A 25,079-nucleotide genomic window follows, 5' to 3' on the forward strand; every position below is an offset into this window, starting at 1 on the left:
GCCGATAGGGTTCAAGCTGAACCCATAAGCAAGGAAATGCCCAAGTAATGCATCAGCACCAACTTTTTAAGAATGAACGCAAAAATGGTGCATCCCATCCAACTGAATGCGCTGCCTGCTAGGTCCTGGGTTGTCAGGAATCCATAGAAACGGAGATTATGACAACCAGCATCAAAGCAAAGCTCAGCTAAACATGTGCTTTAATGAAAGTCAGTTGTTCTTTTGCAGACACTGAAAGAGCACACAAGTACTTGGTTGAAGGTTTTCATTTTGATGACTCTGTATGACGACAGCAAACGTAGCATCTCATAGGAGCAGAGGTGCTGAGGGCAGGAAGCAGAAGCCAGCTTGCAGAAAGCACTAGCATTCCTGAGGAGCATCCGTGGCTCTTGCCATGCATGTGCATCAGCACGCTGAATGAATGCAAACCGGGACTGAGCTCAAAGAACCAGAAGGGTGGCTACAAGGAATGCAGATCATGTCTTCAGATGGAAAGCAAATGATCTTGGTTTGTTTAGTAGCTCAAGAGCCTAAGGAGGGGAATGATTGCTTTTGTACTGAGGCAATGGGAAAATAAGCACTCACGTTTAACAAAGCTCTTTAGACAAACACTGGCAGGGGATAGCTAATTATATTAGCAGGAAATGAGCTGTAGCTGCAAGAGCAGGTAGCTTTCAGGAGTGCCTGCTTGAAGAGAACAGGGAGAATGAGAAACATTGCATCTGAAGACTGGAAACTTCAAGCACAGCTGATAGTGATCTGTCCCATTGGCAGGGTGCAAGCTGAGACAGGTGGAAAAAGGATGGGAGCATTTTGCTCCTGCTGCTGGAGGAAGGTGCTGCCACTGGTCTGCCTTCTATAAGGCCTTGTGGATAAAGATGCAACAGGCCCCATTGATCACGGCCAGAGGAAATACTGAAAGAGCATCAGGTGAGAACTGTGCAGCTTTACCCAGGCATATACTCTTACAATTATCCATCCTATACTGCGTTGCTGATCTCTGAATGCTATACAAGCAGCTTAACTGCAGCAATACAGATGTAGAACAAAATAATCATGGGTAATCATAGGAAAATAAAGCCCAAGTTTTTTGCCAAAAAGCAAAATAAACGAGGTGAGATGTCTCCCACAAGGACAAAAGGTGTGCAGTAGTATTCCAGCAGTTCCCAAGATGTCAGAACATTCCTCAAGTTCCATTAAATCCCAGCATTAATAGGATATAGTTCAAGTGTTACGGCCAGTTATGGATGAACTGGCCTGAAAGCAAATCCTGCTATGTGTTACACCACACAGATTGCTTCCACGTGCACGCAACGTTCCGAACCAAGCAGAGATCTACAGCAAATTGCTTTTGTTTTTCCAACCAAACCCACTCTTGTGGAGCAGAATTAAAGGAAAGCGGGGGGCTCTCAGAGCACCTCTGGGACCGATACCACGATCTGTAGATAAAGAGAGAACGCAGCACTTTGTTTGCAATGCCGTTTATTTTATAAAAGCCCCTTTGATCATCTGAATGAAAAATGTGGGCAGAAAAGTCACAAATGTTATAAAACAAAGTTTATTCTGCAATATTTTGTCATAATGAATTGCATCTCTTTGGTAAAAATAAACTTTATAAACATTTTAATTAACAGAGATTAGCATACAAAAAAACTAAACTTCTGTAAATATTCTTTAAAACGGGTAAAGGACTGAAGTGGAGGAAAAAGGGTTAGAACTGGTCACCTACGGGCAAAATTATCCTAACCAAACCCAAGGACGCTGCTTATGCTACATCAGAAACAAGCTAGAGGGAACGTTTTAAAAACAACTCTGGTTCATTTGATCAGAAAGCATTCTTACAATTCACTTTTAAATAAATAATAGGTACAATGAATTGGCAATTATAAAATGTTTCATATCACTATATGGCAGCAACATAATACTTTTAATTATGCACTTTTTAGTTTGAAGAAATGTACATTTATAAAACAGACTTGGTAATGGCACTGGCAGTTAGTTGTGAAGAACGTGCTTTAAGATAGAATGGCAGGTGCAACATTTAGAATATTTCTTCTTTTCAATAAATATTTTGACTACACCGTTATTAACACACGTGAGTGTAGTTTGCTTTAACCAAAGCTTTTCCTTTTCAGCCTAATGAGCAGCCGCCAGCTAGGCAACCTCCATTTTAAAGTTGGATTTTAAAACATTTGAGGCAACTTTCACCAAAGCAGTAATTCAGTATCTGGGTGTGAAAGACCAGTACCAGTTTGTACAGCACCCACATCACAATCTACCCGAAGCAAAGCAACCTCCCTTCCACACCTGCCCCGCGCACTTCTCCACTGCGTTTAAAGGAATGAAGGTGGTTCATTAATACTTTTGTTGCCTTTTAACTGCTGTTAAAGTATATTAGAGTCAACCATTGGCATGAACATTTTACATATGTCGCTAAAGAAAACCAACCCACCAACAGTCAAAATAACTTTTAATTATACTCCATTTATACTATATACACCAGGGTCTTTAACTCAGGTGGCAAACAAACCCAAACCCCATTCTAGCTATGGAAGCAAAAGGAACCGCAGCTATTCTGACAGCCAGTTCTCTCCTGCTGAAAGCTGTGAGGACGGACGCAGCTTTCACTGTTAGCTGCTCACCAGCGTAGGTTTATTGCTTGTTGTATATGGTCATTAAATGCACTGGTAGCTTCCCAGTCCCATTCCTTCAGTAACACTGAAGCCACGATCACCTGCTTCAGGGTTAGTCATGGCACAGCCAACTTCCTAATACAGTATCAACCTCCTCAGGTTTTCATTCAAGGCCAAAAGAAACTCAGAACCAAACCCAACCATGGAGCTGATATTGGCACTGTTTCCCAAGTGACTGGACTTTGATCCAGCTTTCCTTGGAAGCCAGAGAAGAGTTGCAACCAACTCCAACACGAGCCATATGGCACCCTTCTTCAACAGCACGCCACCAAAGTCATGGCGCTGAGCAAAACCCTGACTGCTAACGGCACCTCTCTGTAGGTGAACCCTCGTTCTCTGCACTGACGCAGACTCTGCCCTTTTCAGTATTCAGTCAAAGTGCTAAAGCAAACCAGGAGCAAAAAGTAGTTCCACTGAGCATTCACATCTCCACCTCCAAAACTGCACTGCACTGATCTACAACCTTCTTTCAAACAGCGAGCTTTCCCCTACTACCCATCAGTAACATCCAACAGCTGATCTAGTTGGCTAATGCACCACTTGTGATATCCAGAAGACGTCTGCACCTGTACCATGTGTACAGATGTGTACCAGTGGCTGTTAACACAGAGTAGGAATATGTCAGAGTTCTTTTCTTCCCTTTCAAGAAATAATTCATTCTTAAAACTGAAGTGATTGGAAAAAACAACAACAAAAACAACCAAAAAAAATAAAGACATTTTCTAGTGTTTGTGCTTTAAAAAAAAGTTGGCTTTGAATTCCAAAACATGCTACAAAAGAACCTCAGATATTTCAGGCTTGATCCTACAGCCATGAAATCAGTGGGAGCACCACTATTGTCTTCAAGAGGCACTGAACCAGGCCCTTAGAGCAACAGACCCTCAGCAGCACGGCTGTGTTCATATTTAAAACATACATTTATGGCAGTACTCATGAAAGAATTGACAAACAGAAAACACTGATCTCTAAAAGGCCTCCAAAGAGCCAGAAAAACATTCTGCAAGGGGAAGGTTACCTCTGGGCTGAACCCAGCACTGTCTTCAACTGCCCAAACAATGGGCGCTAGTTTCCTACTTCTAACTCTTACTCAGCTTCGCCCAAGAACTGCTGGAAACAACAGCTCAATGTGTCAGCTAAGAACCTTGATGGCACATGGCACTGCCCTTCAGAAACAGGAAAGATGACCACTGATATTGTCTAAGACTCTGAAACATACTTAAGGCATCCTTATTGTTACAGCACAGTTACAACCCACTCTAACAGCACTGAATACCCATTTTTGAACAGAAAACCTTTTTTCTTTAAAAATAATTTAAAAAAAAACGAATAAAAGATCAGAAACCATCAATCATATTAATTAAAGAGGAAAAAAATTACCATACCACTGATTTATTATTATTATTTTGGCCAAAAGATGTGTGGGAACTCTAAGGAGACTCTTATTGCAAAAATGAACTGTAAAGGAAAACAGTTACGACAGACATCCAAGGGGCAAAGACTTGCCTTGCTTGTTAGATGCACTGCATGTGGCAGGCCAAAAGGAACCACTGGGCAGAAGGCACGCTCATCTAGGAAACTGAGGGTACGGACAGCCAAAAAACCCAAATTGCTTTTCCATCTTCAGTGATTCAAAAGGAAACTATTTGGCTTTGTTTCAGGTTAGGGGTGAAAATTCTCTTTTCAGTGGTCATTCATGACCTAGACACCTAAAACCTCTTCCTTATTTCCAATTTAACAGCACGAGCTGCTGTTCTTTATTCTCTGAGTCCACCTCTTCCACTGGGGAGCAAGGCAGCAAATGCAGCAGGGGGTAGCAGCAGAATTTGTGCTAACAGCACGCTCTCAGACACACGGTCTGATTATTACGTGGTGCTACGTGGAGCCTGGAGTTGCACTCAGTGATCCTTACTTGTCCCTTCCATCCCAAGATATCCCATGGTTGTACGATTCTACATGTTCAACAGTGGCAGTGATAAGAGGACATCAAGCTTGGCAAATGGCAGCTTTCACTGCTGGCTACACCTAAGGTGCGTGCATATCTGCAATAAAGTGACCCCCAGCCTCTGCCCCACTAGGACAGCATGCCTTAAGATGAGAAAAAAAACAATGACAACAGGTTCAGGAACCTGGCCTACAGACAGCAGGTTTGCAGTGGGGGTACAAGCAGGAAAGAAAAAATAAAGCAGAGGGTGACACCCACCTCAGCTACCCGTTGTCCACTCTGCCTGGGAGGGCTGTGCTCCTTCCCTCTGCCCAGGTACTTACAGCTCACTGAGAGCACCTCCTGCAGTGGCGCAGTTTTCAGACACTGTACTGGATGGGCTGAAAACTGCAGCCACTGGGAGCTACTTCTGCAGCATTTCCACTGAAGAGAGGTTAGAAGAGCAGAGAGAGAGCGCATGGGAGGAGGTAATTCAGGCTAGAACGTTTCTTTTTATTTTTCCTTCTTTCTTTCCTTTTCTTTTTTTCTCCTCCTTTTTCAATGTTTACATGGAAGTCAGAGCCCTTAGGGCAAAATTCACCTCTGCGGATGGGGCCAGCAGAGATGTCAACATGAACCATAACGTGCGTCTGAGCAAATATAACTCTGGGGAAAAAAAAAACACAAAAAAACCAAAACTATTTAAAAGAAAGCTAAAAAGGAGAACAGTGATCATTGAGAAGTTTGCTTTCAGGTTTTCACAAGTCATGCATCTCTTCTAATCTGAGAAGTTGAATTTGTTTCTTTTTCTTTTTAGGCAGTGATTTAAAAACAAATGGCTAAATTACAGTTAGTGCCAAAAATAAAAAAGCAATGAGTCCTCTTATGGCTTTGATCTCCCTTGTGAAGGGTAAAAGTAGAAGAGTATTGCCACAATTAAAAAAAATATATGTTCAATATATATTCAACATTGACAAACACACTATTTTTTCCTTTGCTTGTGACTGTGGGTCTTTGCAGTACTTATTAAGGAACCCAAGCACGTTTGGATACCAGCAAGGTGGAGCAGGGACCCCGCTGCTTCTTTCAGCTCCTCATCAATTTCTTGACATAACTCCTTGAGTGCTTTGTTGCTAGGCTGACTTTTCTCAGAGGTATCTACACACGGTTGTGATGCATAGCCACTGTCTCCAAGAGGATCGTCTTCATAGTCAACGTCTGTATCCACTTCGCTGTGAAATCCTTCACTGCCGTCACTTCCAGCATGGCTGTTCTTGGAGATAAATTCATACACCTCATCGACAGAGGACAAGGAAGACACACTGGACCTAGATGCACAACGCTGAGAACCCATGCTGCTAGCGCTGTAATTATGATCCTCCTTTGGATCAATATTGGTGGCTGCAGAATCATTTTCTATGGAACTGGAAGGATTAAATGCACTGCCATAACTCCTCTTCTTAGGTGTCTTCAGAGACTGAGGTTTCTCACCTATTAAAAATGAATTCCATCGGTAAGCATATACTCAATGAGATCACTTCGGCTGCTGAGTGCAAAGAATAAGCTGGAAGCGAGCACTTAAGAGCTAGGATTTCTTATGCACATTTCTGCCATCCACGGAAGACAATGGTCTTCAGCTAATCACAGATAAATGATGGAGACACCGAGAAGTAGCTAAGAGAATCTCCTTAGCATTTAGTACATAAAGGACAAGGGAAGAACTCTGCACAAGAAAAGAAAGGAAAAAAAGAGAAGGTGGCTCTATAAAACTAATGCTAGTGAAAAGAATGATCAAAACAGATTTGCTTTTTGACTCATCTTACTACTGGCGAGATCCACTACTGCAACTTTAAAGAAAACATTTAGCTACGGGGTGAAGGAAAAACCAGCAAAATGGCTTATGCTTACAGTCTAGCATCCCTTGTTCAATTGAAGTATTCAACAACATCATTGCAGTAGCAGCATCAATATCAGATTCTGCAAAAGAAAAACAGCAAAACGTTACAACTTGGATAAGACTGAAAAAATTAGGTCTCTAGAACACACGAAGAATATGTAATCTGCATACATCGGTCTACCATGAAGAACAGCAGATAACTGTGTAAGGATTCAGACCCAGTATGATTCTAATGAGGTAAAAAAATAAAGGCACGGTGATCCAGAGTGGCACTGTATGAGCAGCATGGCTACAGAATGGCCACGTATCTAAAGTGCGATAACCCTACCAACACTGAACTCTTGCTGAATTCTTACTTAACTGAATTCACACAACCACATCTGAAGCCAAGAAACAGCAACATTAATCAGATGCTCGTATGATGATGATGTTCTCAACAAGTGGCTTTTGTTTGTAAAGATATGGCAAAACAAGGCACCTAATCAGCTTCATACCCTCATTCTATGAATGAATGCACAAGACAGAAGAACGCTGTTAAACACAGCACTAATTCAGTACACATTTTCTGTTTTCTATCACCACAAAGTGCCCTCTTCGTAAGATTTTTCACACTATGAACATATAAAATGGAACAAACAGAGAAGACAAAAGGGGAAAAAGAACATAACTACTCCATCTAGAAGGTACAGAGATATGCGTAAGAAAAAGGCATTGAAAAATCTTCAGATGAACAGCAGTGATTTAGTTATGGTGACAATCACTTCTTGTAAAATGCTGCCCTTTGCTGCACTGAGTGGATTACAATCAGAGCAACGGGACTGGAAGACAATGTGCTGGAAGGTGCCCACATTAAGTGGAACGGTCTCTGCATCCTGCTCAGCTACTGCTGAGAAAGGAGCTGCTGAAGTGAAACACCGGCAATCCCATTTGCAGTCCATCCCCCACTCTACTTCGTGCATTAGCTGTATTAGTGAACTTCAGTGGGACTGAATTTTGGGAGGGATGCCGCAGAATTGCTCATTTGATTTCCTTACCTTACACAGTTTTTTTATAGTCTCACTGCAGCCAAGGGGAAATTTGAAGAACACCATATTGGCTTTTATCAACATGGGAAGTGAACGAGCTGCTGCCTCCAATGCAGGTTGTAAGACATACACCTTCCCCATTATTTTCATTTTCTATAATTTTTAAATCAAAATACTCTAAGGTTTTATCCCACTGCACTTGCAAGATGCTTTTATTCCCTGCTTCGTCTTTGGCACTAACAGAGCAACTGAGCTGACAAGTCATAATTCACAATTTACAGTGCAACTGACAAAAAGAAATAAAACCTCCATCAGTTACTTCCTTTCACTTTCCATAATCAGCAAGTGAAACAGCCATACTCAGGTACAAGACCTGTGCTCAACAGGCTGCTTCTGAACAAACATGGTGATATCCCAGCGTGTTGCCTGGCTACTTTCTGGTACAAAGGCCCACTACAATGCCATAAAATGAGGAAAACTGTACAAGCACATATGAGAAAATGAAGTAACCATCTTCTGCTCAGCAGCTGCTGCTACTACTTCTATTTGCATTTGTCTGCCAATGAAAAATAGATTTCCGTCTTAAATTCAACCGTTGTTTTGTTGTTTTAAATCTGATTCTGGTGTCAACTCATTTCTTCTTAGGAGCAGCTTCCCTTTGGGTTTGTCTGTGCTACAAAAGTGGCTACACTGACATCCCCTACTTATCTTGCGTGCTGCTGTAGCTGTGACAAGGGGTGCAATCCTGCAACTGCCAAGAATGACAGTACTGAACAATGCTACATCACCTCAGGTCTCAGTGCCAGCTGCTGCACAGACAACCAAGAGGGGTGGGCATGTTATGGAACATCCTTCAGACATCTGCAGTCACCTGTGTCTAATGCGGTAGATGGGGAAATTGGTTGTACTGTGGAGTTCTAGCTGTGGTCAGAAGAGATCACAGATTCATCATAGGATCCATTTAGCTTGGAGAAGATCTTCAAAATCACCAAGCCCTACCATCAGCCTAACCTACCGAGTCCCATCACTAAACTATGTCCCTTCATGCACATCCTCACATCCATTAGACACCTCCACAGACAGGGACTCCAGCACTTTACTTGGGTGGCCTGTTTCAATGCATGACTATCCTTTAGGTAAATAAATTATTCCTAATGTTTAACCTAAACCTCCCCCAGCACAACTTGAGGCCATTGCCTCAATCCTATCACTTGGCACTTGATGGAAGAGACTGACCTCCACTTTGCATCACTTTTCTGATGCTCAGCTGAACATGAGCCAGCAGTGTGCCCAGGTGGCCAAGAAGGCCAATGGCATCCTGGCTCGCATCAGAAATGGCATTGCCAACAGGAACAGGGCAGAGATCGTCTCCCTGTACTCAGCTCTGGTGAGGCCACGCCTTGAGTACTGTGTCCAGTTTTGGGCCCCTCACTGCAAGAAAGACATTGAGGCCCTGGAGCATGTTCAAAGAAGGGCAACAAAGCTGGTGAGGGATCTGGAGCACAGGCCGGATGAGGAGAGGCTGAGGGAGATGGGATTGTTAGTCTGGAGAAGAGGAGGTTCAGGGGAGACCATATTGCTCCCTATAACTACCTGAAAGGAGGTTGTTGTGAGCTGGGGGTCGGCTTCTTCTCTCGTGTAACTGGTGATAAGCTGTGCCAGGGGAGGTTCAGGCTGGACATTAGGAAATACTACTGCTCTGAAAGAGTGGTCAGGCAGTGGGATGGGCTGCCCAGGGAGGTGGTGGAGTCACTGACCCTGGGGGTGTTCAAGGAACATTTGGACGTTGTGTTGAGGGACATGGTTTAATGAGAACTATTGGTGATGGGTGGATGGTTGGACTGGGTGATCTTGTAGGACTTTTCCAACCTTGGTGATTCTATGAGGTGCCATCTTTGTAGCACTCTTCTGACTTGTTCCTCATTCCCTTGTAATTACTGCACAGCCACCTATACCAAACACCCAGCTTTTAGGCACTACTGTAGCTACATACCACATCACAAAAATTCGCTGCCTTTCTGTCTTAGTTTGTGGTGACAAATAAAAACCTCCAACTACAGACAGTCCCCAGTGTAGAGACGCGGAGCTTTCAAACCAGTTTTCTAAGGAACTGCTCAGTCTTAAAGTAGGTCATATTTGATGTGTCTGCTAAATGTTTTGCTGGAAAATAACAGGACTCCTTCTACAGTTCGAAACCAATCTTATAGACTTATGCTTAATACACACATCACTGATATAATAAGTGTGTGTTCTATTAACTGAGTTTTGTATTTATTTATATTTTTTTGTAATTTAGCAGGCCCTCCTGAAAAGGCCCACATAAAAAAATAAATCAAAATCACCCTGGGTTTAGAACATGCTTGTGATTAGCAGCAGAAGGAAAGAAAATTCATAGTTACCTTTGAGAGATCGGCCATTATTCTGCTTAAGTACTGAAGATAAGTAGTGAGGAGAAGATGACCTACTGGAAAGAAATTCAACAAGTCAAACAAAACCTCAGTTAACTGAATAATGTATATAAAGTGCATTAGACACAATATTGTTATCATAGAACAACTAAAAAGCACCCCAAAGACACCACAGTTTGGCTGATAAACCAAACAGGCAACAGTATCTGTTGCCCTCAGATGAATAATGGACACATTGATTGCAACACATTGTTCATGTAACACAATGAGCCACCATCAGCATTTGGGAAACACCCCACACAGAGGAGAAGCCTTGCTGGCAACAAAAGCTATCTTTGCTTAACCCTACATCTGAGCTAAATGGTAGCTGACGCAGAGGTGCTTGGAACCTGGGAGAAGCAGCGCGGGTAAGAACCAGTTGTGTTTGTTTCTTTTCCAAACGGTGAAAGATCAGCAAAAATAAAAGATGCTCTGTGCAAAAAGCTGGCGAAGGACAAGAGCTCGCTGCTGATTCCCAAGTTCTGTGAAGCTGGGCTGCTCTGTGGATGACACCTGCATTTTGCCTTATCTTAGCAGCTTCCAGCTGGCAAAGCATCACTTAATACACGGCAGAATACAAGCTGTGCTATGCACCCAACCCTAATTATTCAGTTCATTATAAGCACACTATCAAACAAACAAACACAACAGTAACAATATACAACTTTGAAAATGGCATGAAACACAGCAATAAACTTTTTTAAGGTTTTTACCTGCGCAGTAAAAGCGCAATAAAGAGACAAGTCCAATCTGTAAAAGCCACCTCATGGGATTAATAGAGTAATCTTATCATTAAGGTATGCTTGCTAACAGCAACTTGCTAACGCCCCCAAACACAAAGCTGCTAAGTATTCAATCACATAGATTTTTAATTATTGGTCTAGATCATTAATTAAAACCAAACCAACTGCATCCATTATTAAAATACCCTTTTTAAACTAGAATATTCTTTCTTTAAGTTGAATTGTGTTGCTGTGGCTGTGCAGACCTTTCCCACCCTGCAATCAGCTGCTATGGGGGGGTGGATGCCCTTCAGTGCTGCCACTAGGTTTGCCATCAGCACTGTGCCCAATCTCAGCTTGTCAATGGTGACAGTTCCAAAGGCTGGTGCAGCGCACGCTGCTAACAACAGGGAGAAAGTGCACAAAGTGAAAAGCAAGGTGACTTGGAATGCATCATTTGAGCCAAATAAGGAGTTCTTGCTGCACTGCAGCTTGACTGGCATTGGGAACCAAAGCTCCTGAGGAGGACAGCAATATTTAGCATCTCCCAGCAAGGTAGCCACAGGAAGAAAGATCAGCATAGCTGAGTGCAAACACACACAGCCTGCAGGTGAAGTGCACAAATAGATGTTGAATATCTTCATCTTTTCAATTGAGCTCAGATCCTTTAAGACTCTCTTTGAGCTTTCCCATAGTAAGTGAATGCTTAGTATTAAGATAACCCATGCACACGCACAAGGCATTTGTGAGATGAGGGCTGTAGAGACTGCTAGAAATGGGTGCAAGGAACAGAATGCAGCCAGGCACCCTGCACCAACCTGCATGGAAATAAAACGCATCACTGATGCTCATCACCTACTACAATACAAGCTTCAGTTTGCTAGACACCAATTACAGCTTTGGAAAACTCCTGATCAAAGCGACACCTTAAACTGCATTTTAAAACGCTGCTGAATGATAGGTATATTCCCCAGGAACACAGTAAAGTAATTGCAAACACAAGCCATCCCACTGCAAAATTCAATTCAAGTATTGCCCTGGAGTTAAGTTTGGATGGTCCTCCCCAGCTCTGCCCAGCAGCACCTCTGGGCTTCCTCTTTCCATCCACACACAGGGCAGTGCCTTGGGGCCCTTCCTCAAAATTAAACCACAGTTTAAATCTCAATTCAAGAATTTTTAAACACAGAAGGGAGAAGAAAAATAAATTCTTTTTTTTTTCCCCTGCCTATGAGTGAAAGTCCCAATTTTGCTATTCTTATAAATATAAGCAGTATAAAACTCCATGTTTTGAAGTCAGCAGTTCTGCCACGTGCCTGAATTTCCTTGTAATTGCAACTGTTGACAAGCATGACCAATCCTGCCATGAAGGCAAGTGGTTACCAAAACCAGCAGCTTCAAACTGCAGTCTTGGTCCTGCAGGTACTTCAGGGTGCTTCCCTACACCTAACTTGACTGCACTGTATTTATACAAACTAAATTAATCACACATTCATGCTTGTATCATCAGACTCATCTTGAAGACCTCGGAGATACTGAAACTGTAACTGGACAAGGCTCTGAAGAACCTGCCCTGGGCTGAGTCTGACTCCTTCCCCTGCCCCTTTGGCTGGCAGACAACACCCAGAGGTCCTGTCCCATCTGCACCACTCCAACAGCTACAGCTCACAGTGGGTGTGGGATCCCAAGGTCAGTGCCCTGTGAGACTCTTAGAAAGTTCTGCTAAATATTCAGTATCGATTTCACAGATTGTGTCTGCAATCCCGGTTCCTCCTGGTTGTTAAGGAAACTCCTTGCAGTAAGGCAAGGCACAGGGCAATGTACAGACATCATAATTACCTCTTATCTCACCCCAATTGTTTGCCGATCTAGATAAACCAGCCACATGCCTAACTCCTGATCCCATCAGCAGCAGTGCATTCCTAGTTGCTTTCCATCCTCCTACTCTCTGTGCCACCTCTAAGTGCTCCCTCTGACTGATGTTCCTCTTGCTGTACCAGGAACACACGATGATGTTTACTTGAAACTCTCCACAGTTCATTGCCTAACCTTAAAATGCATCAGACGGGGAAGCCTCATCGAGCATCCTCTGACATGGAATCTGCTTAATGGAAAGACTGCTCTTCTCATCCCCACCACAAAGTGTTTCTAACAGCCTTAGAGAAAAACGCTCCTCTCTTAGACCAGCTTTTCCAGGCACTTCAGACCATAGAGAGGTTGACTGTTCTTGACAGCAGCATATGATACATACATCTTATATCTAAATGCAGTGATTTACAGGAGAACACAAACCTCCTTTCCAGCAAGTATCACCAGATACATCCCATATTGGTCCAGGTGTCCTGTGCTCAAAGCAGGACTTTGATGCAGTGAGGGCCACTGCCTGCTCTCCAAAGAAATGGCACTCATGAGCACCCCACCAGCCCAGCCCCATGTCACCTCTTGGAAACCAGTGAGAAAAGCAGTGTCTGTTTGCAAAGCCCCATAACAAAGGCAGAATAAGCCTCAGCACTAACTGCTTGTCTGGGTTATTCCAGTCAGGACCCCTAGCAAGACACAATAAGAAGGGGAAAAAAGAAAGAGATAGAAGAAAGAAAATATTTAAGAGAAAGCACTTCAGATCATTACACTGATCCCAGACCTCTGGGAAGCCTGAGCTTGTGATGCTCTCTGGTCCTGTCTAGCCAGTCTTCCTCGCTCACCAAAGTCCCACTCAAATTCTTTTCCCAGTGGAAGTCAGTCATCAACAGCTGCCCAGGTATTTCCTGTGGTGGGTGGGTGAATGTAACTGCACAATGCACTTGTATGAGAAGGTTCACCTACCTTGGTGGTGATGCCGGTGGAGTGTAAAACGCAAGTGCTGAAGGAAAAGGCTGCTTTTTCAGTGCTTGAACGAGATTAGGCTTATATTCTGGATCGACACACCATAAGGAACCTTTTCCATTCACCTGCAAGAAAGAATTGGAGATGCTGCAGAACTGACAACACACATGGCAGAAGCAAGGGGTAGCTCAGCACCTGGATAGGACTATAGTTCTATAGGATTCGAAGAGATGTACACCTACTTTGTTATTTTCCACTCCTGCAGTACCAGGCCGAGCGGCATATGCAAGAAATCAATGTGCTCCAACTAAAACGTATGGAGCTATTAAAAGATGGAAGCGGTCCTGTCGAGGCACAGAGAAAAGCCTCAGAGCAAACCTTCAAGCTTGGTGGAACACCTGCCAGCCCAGAGGTCGCTGGGCCATCTTCAGCCAGCCATGAGGTGCAATACAGTTTTATAGATGGATACTCCATGAGATCACAGGACCCATAAGGCACACAAGTTAGAGGTCCTATTTTAGTCACTGGACTTCTCAGGAAGAGTGGAAATATTTTGCTATTAATGGTGGAAGGAAATCAAATCAGGGAGAGTTTGTGGCTGAGAAATAGAGATGCTGCTCTGTAATTTTAGTTGAAGCCACTGCCCTTCATCCAAATGTCTCACACTTGGACCTACTGCTTAACAAAAATGCCAAGTAGAAAGTCAACAGATGTGAAGTCAGTGCCATACTTCTGAAAGAAGCAAAACTGCAGGTGGGAATTCCATATAGTTGTCAGAAGACCAGTGATGCTTGGTGAGAATGCAGCTCCCACCTCCTCACGGCCTAACCCCCATTGGTGGCAATTAATATAAAAATAAATACAAAGAAGTCCAAAAATCCACAACAGTTCAGCTGCCCTTCATCACTCTTCACCTCACTAAGTTACATAACTGCCAGCACGCAAAACAGCTTTTCAAATAACTGTCGGTAAGGGCAGAGGAAGAAGTTCTCACACACACCCCCACAAAGGCCAAGGCCATATCACTGCCACAGCTCCGAACTGGAGGGCTCACAGGGGAACAGAAACACGTCCCTGATGATCCAAACAGGCTGTAACCCAGGGCCCCACATCCCTTGCTTGCTGCCCTTTAACCACACAACTTTCCATATTGACTATACCGCTTTGCCTGCTTGAAGGGGAAAAAACAACAAAAACCAGAATATATTGGCACAAATGCGACCTCTGACTTCACTTACTCAGAACCCAGTAGATTCGCTAAAGAAGGAAAGGAGTGGGCAGTTCCTGCTGCCCTTATGCAGAGACATTTGGTGCAATGCACACCATGAGGCTTCCAGACCTGGAGCAGATGAGCTGTAATACACAGATCCACAAAGCAGCAAGGTGTAGACCAGTTTCCAAGACTTCTCTTCCTACCCTCAACTCTTCTCCCAGACAAAGGTGCCCCCTCATTTAAAGTACGCTTATTGAGAATCAGCACTCAGCCCTGCAGTACAAACCAGCCCTTCCTGACATCTGCTGAGCTCCAGCTGCACATCAGGGACCTCCATCTCCATTGATATGTTGGACATGCCAGGCACTATGTGCGCTTCTGATAACAAGCCCGCTACCACTTGTGCTGAAGTCCAACCACGTGGTTTCAGGTTTTGTTTACTGACTTTGGGGTGAGGGGAAGTGTTGTTTCACTCTTTGGAAGTCAGAGCAGATTATTTGAGAAACAGGATGGGAAATGAGATAGGGAGGACAGAAGTCGGCAATAAAATCATTTGAGCCAGTGAGCCATCTATGCAGAAATATCCTTGACTTTAAGAAGTGGATCTTTACATGCAGCTTGTCTCGAGAAGGCTTTTTTATAGAGACATGCAGAGTTATCACAATATTGTTATGGCAGAGGTTAAAGGACTACAGTACATTAAGTGCAGGAATTAAGAAGGTTTTTCAAAAGCTAGAGCTGTGCTAAGGGATCACAAGTGAAATATTCAAGGTTAATATTCAAGGCAATTTTTAGTTTGACCCGTTTGTTTTCCTGATAAGATTCCCTACCTCTGTGATGCCCCATGTCCTACAGCATGTGTCTATCAGTTACTTTTGTTCCTGCTGGCAGAGCACATGTGTATCTTCCCATGGGTGTGGAGGTAGGAACGGACAATAAACATCCTCAGGCTCCCCAGCTTGGCAGCTCACACCAACAAAACTTTGTTTTTGTGTAAACAAAGCCCTTTACAATAAGGGTAACAAGTGGCATTTCCAAAATATCAACAGATGTGAATAACGTGTTAAAGGACTTCAACACTCAACTGCTACACACATGGTGAGGGGAAGAAGCCCTTGAGAACAACAGGGTCTTCTTAACTCTCTTGTGAATTTCAAACCTTACTTAACTACCCCCCCAAAGCCCCACCTTGCCATGGCTTCTCTCCACCTTCCGGAAACATTTATTCAAGGAGAGGTTATGTCGGACAGAGTTTTTCCATCCCGTTGGTGCTGTGGCGAAGTAGGGGAAGCGTTCCAGGATCCAGCTGTAGATTTCTTTGACTGGGAGGCTCTTGTTGGGAGAGTGCTCAATAGCCATGTAGATGAGAAGGCTGAAAGAATAAGGAGGCTTGGAAGTGGAAGATTTTTTTTCTGGATTCTGGTAACAGGAGGGTGAGAAGGATGGCACACTGTCACCCTCAATATCATATAAAGGGCTGACAATTGGAAGACCCTCACTTCCAAGGCTGAAGTTTGTTAGAAGATTAGTACTTTCATGCAGCCAGTTCAAGTTTGTGAGCTCATCATCCGCTGAATCACTGTCCACTATGTTGGCCTTAGGCCTCCCAGCATCTCCTGCATCGGGCAGGCTTCCCATCCTGTGCGACTGTCTTAGTCCTGCAGCTTTTTCTGCTCCTGGAATTTTAGCTTTCTTATCCGGAGTCATTCCAGTGACTGGACCCATTTAGTTTGACTGGTCTGCAACAAAGGAGACAGAAATCAGTGCAAAGCTTCAAAACCATGTTGAGAGGCAGCCCGCCAAGCCAAAAAAGCTCCAAGGGAACACAACACCATACCATCCCCATACTGCGGTCACTGAGGAGAGCAGGCCAAGCACAACTCTTCCAGTAGCCTCATAAGGGCCTTTTAACTTCCCCATGGCTACAGCACGCGGTAAGCACGTGGAAATTGCTCTATGTTCCTTGAAAAGTCAATTGAGACACAGAAATAACAGAGATGACATCAACATGTGAAAAAATGACTTCATCAGGTGGGACCTAAAACATTCACTTCTCACATTAAGTCTTTAACGATACTCATTATATCTAAGTTAATCCTAATTAATCTTATTTGGAAGTGTTTGCTTTGGTTCCTAAAGAGGAAAAAATAAGTCACACAACTTAAACAGCATAAAGTGAATTTGTGGTCTTGGTGCAAATGGAGTCTTTACAACCCCCTGCAAGACACAAGCACTCCCTCCCACTGGGGAGGTTGAGACAGGCCAGCAAGCAAACTGTTAGTTTAACAGCTGCCTTTTCTGCTGATGTAGTCACATTAGAGCCTTGCTGCACCTAAACTTTGGCCGACATAGCTGTGTCAGAAGCACAGCCCAGTAAAACCACTTTACAGATGTAGCCTGCTATGAATGTCAGACTATCCAGCTCCAGATGCAAGTCCACCAGCAAAGCTGATGATCACATAAACTGTAAGAACTAAAATACATAAAAATCAGATTGACTTCCCTGCCCCTGTACACGAGCTATCATTCTGGTTTCATACTCTTGCTCCTACTACAACTGCTCAGTTGTAAATCAGACAGCAGATGAGGACAGTTATCTCACCAGACTGTGTGATACAAGTTACTGGATGGGTTTTGTCGGAGCAGGTTTTGTAGTATTTGCTATGAATACGTGGCTTAGTTCTCGTGTCTCTGCAGAGACAGCAGGGACAAGGACCTGCTCCGCTTCTGTATGAGGGCAAACCATCAGATTAAGTCTATTGCTACTAAGATTGTAGACAGAAATTATCAGTTGGCATTAAAACAGAGCCATTTCTATTGTTAATTAATATTCTACATGCAATTGTTTGTAAACAATATATTTATACTACGTTAACATATTAGCATATGTTATTTAATGTTAAGATATAATATCATTAATATAAAAAATAATACTCCATGTTTTTCTTAGTAGATGCATTACAGAAAGCCACTTGTGTTACATGACCTCCATAGTGCCTACTTTACCACCTTACACATCTTCTACACGAACACATCAGCAGATGTTACATATTTTTTAGAAGGTTCTAAAGGCCATTATTAGACCACTACGGTCTGATCAACATTGGTGGAATGGAAGATCAGTTCCTTAACTACTGCAGTCTTCAAAGGTGGCTTCAAACATAAGGGTTATATGATTCAATGAAGCCATCACTGCTGGGAGAGGGAAGGGCTGATCCTGGGGGGGTATCACAGGACAGCAAAGAGCACTGAAGAAGCCCTGCAGAGCAGATGCTGTGACAGAACTTTATACGCTTGGACCTCAGTGTTTCTCCTTGTGTTTCTCCCTGCTGCCAGCTAGGAAGGCTGATGCAAACAAGGTTAGAGGCAGCCAGCAGGACTTGCTCTCCACTATGCTCCTACCCAAGCTGAATTTGCAGCACCAATATAAAACAGGAGAGGCCACTTACCAGCCTCTCCAGCTGGCAAACACAATACTCAGAAACTTACTGCTATTCTCACGCTGACAGCCCCAGCCCAGCCAGCAGGGCTGGAACCTCCAGCCTTCTAAATGCAGAAATAACACTTTGATTACATCTCTGAACACATGAAGCAGCGCACATTGACTCTGTGCTTTGCAGTAATGTAGCACGCTGCCATTGACATTAGCCAACCAACCAACCAACCTTTTCTGCACAGCACTGTATGAGCAGGGCTGCTATTTAACTCTTCTTCACTTTCCAGCTCAGTGCACGGCAGCCTGAGATGAAAGCTGCCATACAGCACCCATGATGCCCCAGGTTAGGACAGCCTTCCCATAACGTCACCACTTGTTTCTGCAGGACCAGCCAAGCAACCAGGTGACCTCAGTAGCTACTTGGGAAGACCTGGAACCTGCTAACAGTGCAGCAGTTTCTCTCAGACATTAAAAATAGACCACGCACACACTGTCTAAGGAGCAGCGCATGGCTTTAATCCAGGAGGTTTATTTAATGGTGTCACACTGCCATCACGTGAGGGCAGTTCTGTCAGCACACTCTCAGGGTGTGTTACACTACTGGAGTGTCAGTGCAGTCAGCACACAGGTCTATACCCACACACACAGGCTCTAGGACAGTATTTAAAAGCATCCCTCCGTGCCTTTGCATACCAGCAGCTCCAGTGGTATCAAACTGCTCCACCGAATTTTTTGTATTTCCTTGCATTTATGGGAGATGCATCTACACCAGGGGCTGTCCTGACATAAATACACCAATGCATATATTCTGTTGTTAAAACAGTACGTGCATAAATGGCTGTTGCCGCTCACACAAGTTTGCTATAAGCTTTCAAGCCAGCATGCACACAGCAAGGGACCAGTCCCATCAAAGGGAGAAGTAACAGAGCTCCTGGCACGGCTAGTGAAAATCCATTGAGAAAAAGCTGGAAGTGCTGAAGGTACAACACTCGGGCGGCTGCAAGCATCCACAAGCATCCACAGCCCAGCACTGGACCGCTTCCCCTGCAGTGAACCTTCTCAGCTCTCCTTTGTCTCAGGCTCCCCTCACCACACCATCCCATTGTGGGGATTGGAATCCGAGACACAGCCTGCGCAGGCTGGGGCTCGGATTCAAATCCCCACAGCACTGCAAATGGCCTATATTTGATTATGAGTCTGCGTGATGTCACGTATCCAAGACAACTACAGCACCACAATCTCCTGAGGACAAAACCACCTCTTGGTCACAGATCTGAGCAACCTGGCAGGCAACCGACCCCTCATCTCCAGACCAGACTGCTGTGTTCACCAGTAACAAGGGGGGGCACAAGCACCTCCTGCCTTGCAAACCACAACAGAGGAATAATTGTTCGTGGTGGTTATCAGCTCCTTAAAGCCAGCCTGCCACACAGAGAGCCCAGGAGCTTTGGCTTTTCTTCGTCATCCTGTTAAAGGGAAACAGGGTTTCCAGGAGTAATATTTCCAAGCTTCTCCCCTTTTAATGTCAAGATCCTCCCACAGCCTTTCACCTAATTAGGCAGAAAAGAAAAAAGAAACACCCCTGATTTTCAAATATCAGGAGAAGCTGCTAAAAATACACTGCACTATTTAAAAATGGAAGGGAAACAAAACCTTATCATAGTCCAGGGAAGGGAAGGAAACAGGGGGACGAGATTTAATCTGACATCTAACAGAGTGGTAAAATGGCTTGGGTTGGAAGGGACCATGAAGATCATTTACTTCCAGCTTCAAATTGTATGGGGGAAAAAAAAAAAAAGCTAGTAAATCAAACAGACGTACATACACATACGGGAGTTTCTGTGATTACAATAAGTGCTTTTAACACAAATGATACACAAACTGAGACAGGCTCACGTAGCTGGGCCCTGTAGGCCTCGCTGGGCCCAGAGCCATTGGGTCACACGCCCCAAAGGCTGCAGCCAGCCTGGAACCTGGCTCCTAGAGCCTCAGGTTTAACATGTGCACATGGAAACAGTTTAATAGGGAGAGACTGGGAAGCAGGAAACAAGAAATAAGAGGGAAATCTATGCCATTTTTAAAAGCCTTGGTGTCAGCGAAGGAGAAAATAACATTGCTTTTGATTAAGAAAGAACCTTCGCAGTCAATAGTGAATGTATCTTGCAAAAACAAAAGGTACCAGCCGCCAACCAAATTCTGTGCACTGCTGAATGAACTGAAAATGCAAATAAAGGAGCGAGCCATTCACAAATGAGTCATTTGAACAAACGCCTGGCAGAGACTGCCTGATGCTAATTTCCTTTCCAGGATAACTGTTACACATGTTTCCCTACCATCCCCTTGAAACAGAAGCGAATATCCCTATAGCTACATTTCAGCTGGTGTCAGTAACAATTTCCCAACACTTGAAACATAATGCTCTATTTTCCATGCAGCTTTTCAGCCTTCTTCAGCCTTAAAGGACCAGAACATCTACTTTCCAAATGAAAACCACCAAGCTGAAGCCTTACCTGAAGCAACACCTTTATGTAAGATTTACTTTAAAGCCAACATCAGCACCCAACACAAAGTAGCTTCCACATTACAGCTCAGCAATCGCCAAGCTTTCATTAACTGCTATTTTCCAGTTACTGCTTCCCAAGTTCAAGTTTTCCTCTTACCCTTTAAGGTCTGGCTACACTCTGAGAGGGATTTTCAGGAACTCTTGCTGCCCAGCAAGGACAGGAACTTCTGCACCGATGCTTCATTTTCTTTTAAGCTGCATCCTGAAAGCTCCATAAGCAGGAAACTACTAAAAAGGCAACAAAATTCAGTAGTCACTAGCATTGATATGCCTCGAGACAGGCCAAAGGGATGAATAACACCTGCCTGTATCCTCAGAAACATGGAGCTCATGGAGCTCTGGTCATCCCCGTACAGACACAAAGAACTCAAGGCAAAGCAGAATGACATTCTTGTCCTCACATTGCTCATCTCCCCAGCTGTTCCAGTAACAATAACACAACATCCTCCCCCACACATGCTACTGGCCATCTCTCTCTCTCTCTCTCTGAACTCAACTGTTTCATTTGGCTTTGTGTTAAAATCATGCCAGAATAACCCCTCTGCTCATAACAGTTATGGCACAAAATGGCAACCGCACACTAAAACAACTGGGCCAACAGCATCTCTTCCACACAAGAGCCATCCAGTTCATCACACAGAACCCTGCATGCTGAAAGCACACCTTCAGTGAAACACTATGGATGATGTAAAGCTTCTTTGTTCGCAATGGAAAGGTACCTGCGGTAATAAGACGAGGCTACGGAAACACCAGGTGACACTAAAAACTTCTCACATAGCACGGTCAAAAGTCCAAAAGCAAGCTGGCTGTACTTTGACTAGTCAACATCCCCCAAACAAACCATGTTTCCAGGTAGCTGGATAGGTCGATTTGCTTCATCAGCCTGAGGATGAGGGCTGGGTAACTGCTGCTGCCTGCCCACAAGCTTCCCAGCACACAGCTTGGGTCTGTGCAAGAAAAGCAACTGGAACTGCCATGATATACATAGGTGGGATGCTCAGCTGGCGGAAAAGAAGCCAAACTATACAAAGATGGAGTAGAAGTGCCCGAGTACCTCCAATCCAGCCCTTAATGGATGGAAAACCGCCACTCCAGCAGAGTTAAAGCTGCCCAGAGATGCTGCTGAGAAGCACACCGAGCTGTGCCAGTCGGTAGCTCTGGTGTGGACAGCTGGGTTCGAAAGCTATGTGCTTTTACACAGCACAGTAAGAAAAAGTTGGTTTATCACTGCTCAGCGAGCACATGAAACAGCAAGTGCACAATATAACAGGGAATTAATCAACAAACTTGTGTGAAAAGGTCCATCCAGAGACAGCAGAGCATCAGCTCAGACATCTTTTGTTTTACTTGTGGCTGTCTCCTCTGGCGTTGAGAAAGCTGCCAGAGCTGGGAAAACATATGCAACACACACGAAGCCTAAGACAGAAATCAATCCTTGAACCTGTTATAGAGGGAGCTGGATGAGGTGTGCAGTTTGCAAGTGCACACTTGTTGAAAGACAAAGCAGCATGTTTCCATGAGTCACGGAAGCACCACTGACAGCAGGATTTCTGCACAGGAAGTTGCACAACACCATCTAATTGCCTACAGGCAAACGAGGTAGACTCAACAACTGCCCCAGCCCCTACCTACTTCCTTCCATAAAGTAAATGGGTTACAACTAACACTGTGACATCTCACGCATGAGCATATGCAGAATACAGCTCACTACACAGGATGGGAAGAAACAACCAGAAGAAAACTCAAGGAGCCACATGGAATAAAACTGATCTAAATTACACCTATGCCAGAGGGTAACAGGTGTACCCTGCTCCATCCTTGCAGCTGACAGTCTCTACTCAGGGCAAAAAGGCCAAAGGACTGCTCACCCATTGCTGATGCACAGCCTGGGAAGGAAGGCCGTATTTACACAGCTCATTTTACACCCTGGTGATGCAGTACAAATATCCCCTTGAAGAACACAGCGTGAAAACTTCACATTGGCTGTTGCACACTGTCACCTCTTCCAGCACCTGGTTCTGTCATCTCAAAGTTTGTGATCTGGCTGGGAGGAACCCTATAACACCAGCATAACCACTGTTACTGTTCTTACGGGAATCAACATTCCCATGCAAGAACTGCTTCACTTTCTAATCACAGCTTCTACACAGCTTCTTTGGGCACCAGGTTATCTCGTTTGCCAAAATTGTGGCCAAAGTGATGGGTCTTAAGGCAACCAAGCAGAGCAGGCAGAAACTATTTTTAATAGAAATGGTAATCACAGAATCACACAGGATCACATAATGACCCGGGTTGGAAGGGACCTCAAGGATCATGTAGATCCAACCCCCCTGCCTGGCAGGGCCACCAAACATACACCTTTACTAGATCAGGTTGCCCAGGGCCCCGTCCAACCTGGCCTTGAACACCTCCAAGGACGGGGCATCCACAACCTCCCTGGGCAGCCTGTTCCAGGGCCTAACCACTCTCCTAGTGAAGAACTTCCCCCTAACATCCAACCTAAATCTTCCCTCTTTTAACTTAAAACCATTTCCCCTAGTCCTGCTATTATCAGCCTTTTCGAAGAGTTTACTCCCCTCCTGGGAGTAAGTTCCCTTCAGGTATTGAAAGGCTGCAATGAGGTCACCCCGCAACCTTCTCTTCTCCAGGCTGAACAAACCAAACTCCCTCAGCCTGTCCTCATAGGGGAGGTGCTCCAGCCCCCTGATCATCTTCGTGATGAATTCGTAATAAATTAGTGATTCATGTCTCTAAGCCTCTTTCCTTCCCAGCCGCTCCACTTGCTTGTCAGGTAGTCCTTCCAGTGTGGTAGTGCACATCCCTGTACCTGCAAAGTTGCTCACTGGGCTGGCGCATTCCTACACTGACGGGTGCTGGCAGTGCTGGCACCTTTTGTCCCGTGCTCCCAGTGGTAATGGGAAGGCTCTTCAAGAAAAAAAGTGCTGGCAGATGGAGCCCTTGACTCAGCACACTCCTTAGTTGGTGTCTCTTTTGGGATAAAACATGGGCTGAGCAATCCCTACAGAGCTCTGTCAGTACAGCATAGCCCGCAGCACATAAAGGGGTTCCAACTTCATTCTCTGGTCAAGAGAGAACAGACCTGCTGAGAAAAACTAAATGAACGCAACACAAAGCAGAAAGACTGACCAACCAACCAGAGCAGCGCATAAAAGTACCACAACTCCATTCCAAACACGGTGACATAAGGTGACATATCATCACAGCCACCTTCTAGGAGGACGCCCCTCAAGTCCATTCAAACGCACACCCACCATAACACGGTTTGCAGCCCGGCCCGCATCGCTTGGCACAGATCAAGAGGAGCCTTTTGCCGGCTGGCAGGTCAGGCACCGACCTGGCTAAAAAGTTATTCCCGCAGCGTCCGAGCAAAACGCGAGCCCGTGCTTCCGACCTCCACGTGTTGCTCGAGAGCTTCCCTCCCGCCCAGCCAGCGAGGCACGAGCGTTGCCGTGCCCGTCGCCGTCCAGCCCATCCCGCACGGCCGGCTCGAGCCCCGCCACGAGCCGGGGGAGGCGCCAAGCGGCGGGGCGGGGCCGCACGGTGCCGGGCCGCGCTTCCTGCCGCCGGCCGCCACGGGGCCGCCATGTCGGGCCTGGGGCCGGCAGCACGCGGGGCTTTGTGCGCTCAGCGCCGCGTTACCCGACACGCCACGGCCCAGCGCCCTCCCCGCGCCGCCACCCCGGCACCGCCTGCCGGTCAAACCTCCCGGATCCGCCAACAATAATTCTAAAGAAGAGAGAAGGAAAATCAATAAATAAGAAAAGGAAAGGCGGCGGCAGCACAAACCGGAGCCGGATGCGAAGGAGCCGCCCGCTTGCCCGCCCCGCGCACTCACTCACTCACTCACCGCGGTCATGAAGCCGTGCTGCCGGGAGCGCGGCACAATATGGCAGCGGGGGATGTGTCACGGAGCGCCGGCTGCGGCGCCTCCCTCCCGCCTCCCCATGGCAACCGGCTCAGCCCGCCTCCCGCCCCGCCCCTCAGCGCCGTGCCAAGTTAAAGCGTGTATCTGTGCAGTTTGACTGCCCTGTCCTCCTCCCTCGCATCCCCAGTCGCCCAGCTGTGTGCTGTTGCCTCTCCCTCTCTTTCCCGAAGAACCTTGCCTGCCCCACAGATTAAATCCACTTCTGTTTTCTTCCCTTATGTCAGCTGCACAAAGAATGGGGCTGCAGTGCCCGCACGCTGCCATGTTTGCTCTGCCATGCCCTGCATTGTGCACGCCTGTGCCTTCTGCTCTCAGCTCTCAGGGCTTTAAAACATAATGGGAGGAGCAGGGAACTCATTCAGGGGCAGTGAGAGCAAGTTTTGGTTTGCGCCCGTC

The 25,079-nt window shown here is 45.3% G+C and overlaps 1 protein-coding gene across 9 annotated transcripts; it reads right to left on the reverse strand.

The window, feature by feature from the left end:
* Positions 1 to 1,465: 1,465 nt before the first annotated feature.
* Positions 1,466 to 24,652, reverse strand: FOXN2 (forkhead box N2). Of its 9 annotated transcripts, none has more exons than XM_015856935.3 (6): positions 24,606 to 24,652; positions 15,927 to 16,477; positions 13,526 to 13,650; positions 9,936 to 9,997; positions 6,523 to 6,591; positions 1,466 to 6,105 (listed from the first exon to the last, which is right to left on the reverse strand). In XM_015856935.3, the coding sequence occupies exons 2-6, from the start codon at positions 16,461 to 16,463 to the stop codon at positions 5,597 to 5,599; spliced, it is 1,302 nt and encodes a 433-aa protein (XP_015712421.1). In that variant the 5' UTR covers positions 16,464 to 16,477; positions 24,606 to 24,652; the 3' UTR covers positions 1,466 to 5,596. The 9 variants fall into 9 exon arrangements, with proteins under 9 accessions (XP_015712421.1, XP_015712414.1, XP_085398802.1 ...); XM_015856928.3 differs by having other exon boundaries at positions 9,936 to 10,000; XM_085542676.1 differs by having other exon boundaries at positions 24,545 to 24,652.
* Between the last annotated feature and the right edge of the window lie 427 nt (positions 24,653 to 25,079).

This window comes from Coturnix japonica, chromosome 3, assembly GCF_054131305.1.
Source record: "Coturnix japonica strain WE chromosome 3, WE-NBRP24, whole genome shotgun sequence".
NCBI lineage: Eukaryota > Metazoa > Chordata > Aves > Galliformes > Phasianidae > Coturnix > Coturnix japonica.

Coding starts and splice junctions, on each gene's coding strand:
- FOXN2 (XM_015856928.3), bottom strand. CDS start 16,463: ATGGGTCCAGTCACTGGAATGACTCCGGATAAGAAAGCTAAAATTCCA. Junction 6,592..9,935: donor TAATGGCCGATCTCTCAAAG/GTAACTATGAAT, acceptor TTTCTTTTGCAG/AATCTGATATTGATGCTGCT. Junction 6,106..6,522: donor TGAACAAGGGATGCTAGACT/GTAAGCATAAGC, acceptor CATTTTTAATAG/GTGAGAAACCTCAGTCTCTG.